This window comes from Puma concolor, chromosome D3 (assembly GCF_028749965.1).
Source record: "Puma concolor isolate L17-30 chromosome D3, mPumCon1.1.hap2, whole genome shotgun sequence".
Lineage (NCBI taxonomy): Eukaryota > Metazoa > Chordata > Mammalia > Carnivora > Felidae > Puma > Puma concolor.
This window is the reverse complement of record NC_141678.1, coordinates 76,202,463-76,208,462: the sequence shown is the minus strand read 5'-3', so window position 1 is coordinate 76,208,462 and position 6,000 is coordinate 76,202,463. Positions and strand designations below refer to the sequence as shown.

Below are 6,000 nucleotides of genomic sequence, written 5' to 3'. Positions count from 1 at the left end.
CCAAGAGTGGACACTTAACTGACTGAGCCACCCAGGCACCCCACTTGGTGTCATAACAAGCCTTCTACAGACATCATCTCATGGATTTAACAAGTGCAATACAGATTTACTTGATAACCTACTGCAAATCAGGCGTGTGCTAGGTTCCTGCCCTTCTCTGGGAGATTCAGAACACTGAGGACTCTTGGCCTCAGTATTCTGTCCTCCTTTTGAAACATACAATTTAAAATCTCCAGCCAGACCTATCTTCTCAGAACAGAGTGGAATTTTTTAATGAGAAAGAGGGCATACAAATTAAGGCCGTATTTTCACTGTTATTTTAATGTACAATTAGCATATGTTTACGGCATGCCTTCTGTTGCACCTGCATGAGAAAACAGGGTTAGATACTTAGAGTACTCAGGAGTCCTTTGTCCTGAGCTTCGCTGGAAGGTATGGTCACCCTTCGACTTCATTTTCTTATCTGTAGGAAAGAAAAGAATCTATATCCGTTTGATGGAGGCATCTGTCCACAGAATGAATGGATCTAATCTTGCTGGTAAGAGTGGAGCGAATTGCTAACCTTCTTCCTAGAGATGTGTCAGCCTCTCACTCAGCAGGGCACTAATTAGAATACTTTTATTAGTAATTTGCTTAAAGGGACTAGGGCAACTAGAAACAACTCAAGTTCAGTAGGCACACGAACTCTTTTCTCATGCAAATAATGATCCAAATGCGAAGAAGGGTCTAAGATTTACCAGTCCATCCTGGCAGGATCAACGTGAATCCAAAAATCAAGATTCCGAGATGTGCCCCCCAAACGGTGTAACTACTCAAAAAACGATTCAGGTCTTTGAAAAAAATGTACAGAAACAAGAAGCCTAAACGCCTTTTTAGGCATTAGATGTTTATAGTGCTGCCTCGAGAAAATGTAAGGTTTGATTAAAGAGGGATGATAACCTCCAAGCACACGTTGTGAGCTCGGTTCATTTAAACAACAATTACAGGCACACACCTCTCTCTGCCATCTTTCTTTTTTTTTTGTTTTTTTTTTTTTTTGTTTTTTTTTTTTTAGTTTGTAAACAGCAAAAAGAACTGAACATCTAATTTTTGAAATTCTTCTGGCTTTTCTTTCTGACCTTTGGTATTTGTATGTATTGACGATCTCTAAACCATTGTACAAAAACACCTTGAAGTGTCAAGCTTTAAAAATGAGTCTTCTTTTCTCTTTCTCCTGTGCAGCTTGGATTATCTTGGCCTTGTCAAAATACATTCTCTAGTTAGAGGTTGGAAATATTTCCCTCCTGGCTCCAAAGTATTGATTTTCTTCAACACTCAGCTCTGCCAGTCAGCTGAAGGGGTGAAAGGTGAAAGTTCATCCAGCACTGCTTGGCTTTACCTTCCTATTAATGTCATGCCCTTTCCACATTTGATCAGTTTATGTGATCACCAATCATACAGGACCGGGACTGCCCCTATTTTCCCTATAAGGACACACTTAAGCCACCAGGAGACGTTAAAGCAATTCCTGGGATGGACACTGGGCATCTGAACAGGGCTGAAGATGTGGCAGTCAGTTCCCTTCATGTCTATCTATTTCTGAAGGAAAAGTATACTGCTTCCTGATGACTGGTTCAGTTTAAGCTGTTCTACATTCTTACGTGAAAAGGTAAAGAAGCACATTCGCCACTTGCACGTATAACCCTCTCTGAGCGACGATGACCTGTTTTGTTACTCTTGCTTTTTCTGAAAACCAATTACATCCATTACCCCAGGGATTCAAATTCAACTCCAAACCGACTCTTAAGGGAAATGAATTTAATCATCTCCGTCCATCGCCCCCCATCCATGGCAGTCAACCACGTCATCAAAATCTGACGGAATAGAATACGGTACAATTCACAGTCTGTTTAGGAGCAACTTGAGGTAAAGATAAAGGAACACGCATGCAATTCCCTTGCCCAAACCACAGAGGGTGCTGTTGAGTTGTTTCCCTCACACTTTGGAAGTGTCTTTCTTCCTTCTGGACTGTTCTACTGTCCTTTGTGACAAGTTAGCCTTTCCTGAAGCTAGCTCTCCAGGGAAGTGAATAATTACATAGAAATACAAGGCTTAATTTGGTACCCGAGTAGGCGGGGTGGGGGGCGAAGGGGTATATGGATTTCAACTGAGAATGTTTAAGAAGAGTGAATAATGTTTTTAATGAGAAAAACAATCTTCAGTACAATTCAGTTTTATTTAACACACATATGTACACAGGGGCGTTCAGCACATATAGGATCTATTAAGTGGCAATGTCTTGAGAGGCAGACATTTTAATTCACTCGCTGTACACAGTTCAATCACAGCATTTTAAACTACCAGTGAAGCCACGTATGTCTCCACACGTACAAGGATGGGTCCAAATACAGGGCCACCGAAATCAACAGAACACTAAAAAGCATACTGGGATGACGATACAAAGTTTACCTCAGTGCTGAGAAGTCTAAGCTGCGATGAAGTCTGGGACTAGAGTTGTCAAAATAGCCAAGGGGAGATCTGTGTTAACAAGAATGCAAATACTCACTCAGCAGTTAGAGATGTTGAGCCATCCAACATCATCCACCCAAGTTTTCTAAGAGTGATGTTCTACTGGCCAATGATGTTGGCTGTCTTTGCAGGCAGAATGTGGGACAGGCTGGCCCATGCTCACTGCCCAGATTGTTCTTACCCCAGGCCCTCACGGCTCTGCTTTGTTCCAGATTTCTGCGGAGCGGTCCATCGTGTATTTGGTGGCCTGCCTACCATCTCACATCTTTTCCCCAGTGCATTTTGTTTTACAAATCTCTCTATACTTTTACTTCATCATTCCAAAACAACTTTGTAGTCTAGAATAAATTAGTCCCTATTTAAGTTTACCAAGTAAACACGTGCTGGGTATCGAGAAGACTCAGGAGCCCGCTGGAAAAACCATGTGCCCCTTTTGTTTACCTCAGGTTTCTCTATCTATATCGAACACAACAGCATGTTCACCAGACAAATAGAGCCTACGCTGTATATAGTTCTTTGTTTCTTCCTTGGAAACTACATATATAATCTTTATAAATACAATGTACATGCATGTGGCATAAATTCACTTTTGAAAGAACACCCAAAGTCTAAAACCAACGAACAGGAGAGGTTTGCCACCAATGGAAATAACGTACTTCGTATCAATAGGAAAGAGACGTTCCGGTGGTCTTAATTTCTTAACATGTTCTTTAAAAATCTGTTTCAGTAACAGATGTATCTGTTCCTGGACTGTGATCCTTTTTTTTCCCCCTAGGTTACATAAACTCTGACAATATACGCTTTTCCAATTAAATGCTCCCATTATCATCTTGGTTCCTCTGTAAACTTCGCATATTTTCTGTGAATAAATCATTTTCTGTGTTTGCACTTAATAAACCATTGTGCCCACCTAACCAACCAATCAACAACCAACCAAACAACCAAATCCCCAGCTATGTACAGATCAAGATTTGTTAGGAGCAATTCATACAAAATATTATTTTGTGGATTTTTTTTTTCCATTACTGAGAATCAGCATAATTTGACATAAGAAGAGAGCAACCCAGTTAAAGCTTACTTGGAAGTGTAATGAACACCCTCATTGCAATGTTTGCTCAAATTATTTGAGAGCCCTCACATTTTCTACATACTCCTGAATGCTTGTGTCTTGGGTACCATTTTTCTAGGATACTTGTGTAAAAGAAATGCTGTCTTAGTTTTCCTTTAATTGATCAGTTCAAAGGCTGAATTGTAACTATTACATGATAACTGACGTAGGTCGTAGGCATGGGAACTGTGGGTCTGTAAGGTTTCTGGAGGGAAGGGGTAAGGTCTTTCTTGAAAGGATCTCTAGCAACAGACACAAGGGACTTCTTATTTAGGTATATGCTATGCTTCCAAACTCGATTCTTTATTATAAAAGTCCATTTAAGAGATTATAGTGACTGGATAATTATATTAACTAGATCATAAATAGTGATGATTTTTATTTTAAACTACTAAATATATTATTAAGCAGGATATGGACATTTTAGAAGGCTGTCTGGGGAACTTTTTTTTTCTGTATTTTCTTTTTTTAAATATATTTTCTCAATGATCTCAAATCTGTTAGGTGTTAATAAAGAAGCAAGGGGTTAAACCCTAGGAAACTGGATTGAAGAGCTTCCTAGCAATCATGGGGCAAAAAAAAAAAAAAAACACCCAACCATGTAAACACAGAATCTTTTTGGTAAACAATGTATTTTAGGAAATCCAAAGGGAAATAACTTCGCTAATTAGGACTGCCACATTACGTCAAAACCCAATGTCAAACGACCAGGGTCAAGCAGCACTTCAGAGGTGGGGTTTAGCTCTAGGAAAATGCTGATCTGGGCTGGGAACGCAATCACAGTGCTTACTGATTTGGAGGCTTCTGGTGCACCAAGCCACAGGGGTGCTCCTAGGGACTGCGGGCACCCCCCACCCCCCAGGGGGAAAAACGACCTAATGTCCACACAAGGGCCGCTCCTGCAGGGCGGGGTGTGCATGCCTCTGGATCACAGGGGACACGGGCGGGGGGGATCTGCCCCCCGAGGACCGTGTGGAGGTGACACAGCCTCGGCCGCGCCCCGGGGTGACACTGGCGTGGCAGGCACTGAGGAACGATCCGGGTGAGTAAGGACAGAGGAGTCTCGGCCTCCAGAGTGGACGGGGCTCGGATGCGGTCAGGGCAGCGGCCCCCAGCGCTAGACCATGAAGCGGTGCTCCTTCCCGTCGTGGGCCATGAGGATGACGTTGCGGTTGGACGTCCAGATGAGCCGGGCCAGGCGGAGGGCGTTGTGCGAGCCAGGCGAGGCGGGCTGCACGGGCGGCACCTGGTAGGTTTTGATGCAGCGCAGCTGAGGGGCCGAGTTCAGCATGCCGATGCTTCCCAGCAGCGACGTGTTCATCTGGGGGGACACGGGGACACGAGAGCACGCGCGTCACTTACAGAACCCTCTCCCTTCCCTGCCGCGCGTCGGGGTAGAGTGACTCATGCCTCGGGTCACTCTCTGCCGGCCCCTGATTCCGGCTTGGCTGAGAGTCTGTTCTAACCCCGGGCGGGGCGCCTCTTGCGGCCCCGGAACCCTTGCGATGCTGTTACCGTGAAAGCATCCGCCCACAGGAATTTCACTCCGTGGGGAGCACCCGACAGCAGGAAAGGCCATCAGTCTTCGAGGAGGGGGCTAAATTCCCGATGGTAACTGAACAGGCCCGGCAGTCTCTGGCGATGGTGGGCCCTTCCCGCGTCGCCACGGTGCTCCCCGCAGCCGGGAAGGGCAAGTCCACCCAGACTCGACTGGGGACTCACGGCTTGTTCAAGGAAAAGCAGCAAAGTGGGCACATGCCTGGATCAAAGCTCAAAACAGAACCCCCTATCCCCTCCGCAGGTACCCACACTTCCCTCCTCACCTGCTTTCTTACGGCATTCAGTCTCTGGAAATCTCTAGTTCATTTCCAAGGGGAAACCGAGAACCAATTGCATCTTAACACTGTATCTGTGGCTCACTGTTTCACTGCCACGCTGAAGGCAGAATACTTTTAACACCTTATTGGCCATATGTTTTTAATCAGCTGATTTGCTTGTGGGTGGCTTTTGGGGAACGGATTTGAATGTTAAGTTCTCTTAATCCATCCACATTGGTGAAAAATAACATGGAAATTACGGCCCGTGAACAAACCATGCGTTCCGGTCAAAGTGTGAATACTAAATGGCGGGTATCTCAGGGAGCCTGAGCGACGGGGTCACAGGAATCCGGTAGATTCTACATACTACTTGATGTCTTTTTAATACACATCTTTTGTGCTATTGCAAATCACATGGAAAGTGTAGAGCACGTAAGAAAAGAGGTCTCAAAAATATTAGTCTTCTTTGCACTAATTTTCATTTCCAACTCTTCTCTCCAGTATAACCATCGTCTAAACGCAGAAGATTCTGGGGTTTTTGTGTGAAGCATGCAGATTATGGACACA

The 6,000-nt window shown here is 44.3% G+C and overlaps 1 protein-coding gene across 5 annotated transcripts in view; it reads right to left on the bottom strand.

Annotated features, from left to right (window-relative positions):
• Positions 1 to 2,196: 2,196 nt before the first annotated feature.
• WDR7 (WD repeat domain 7) overlaps positions 2,197 to 6,000 on the bottom strand; it is a 353,231-nt gene continuing 349,427 nt past the window's right edge. For all 5 annotated transcript variants that reach the window (XM_086683081.1, XM_086683085.1, XM_086683084.1 and 2 more), the window contains one exon: positions 2,197 to 4,937. In XM_086683081.1, coding sequence (XP_086539207.1) covers positions 4,734 to 4,937 — 204 coding nt within the window. In that variant the 3' untranslated portion in view covers positions 2,197 to 4,733. The remainder of the gene's footprint in view (positions 4,938 to 6,000) is intronic.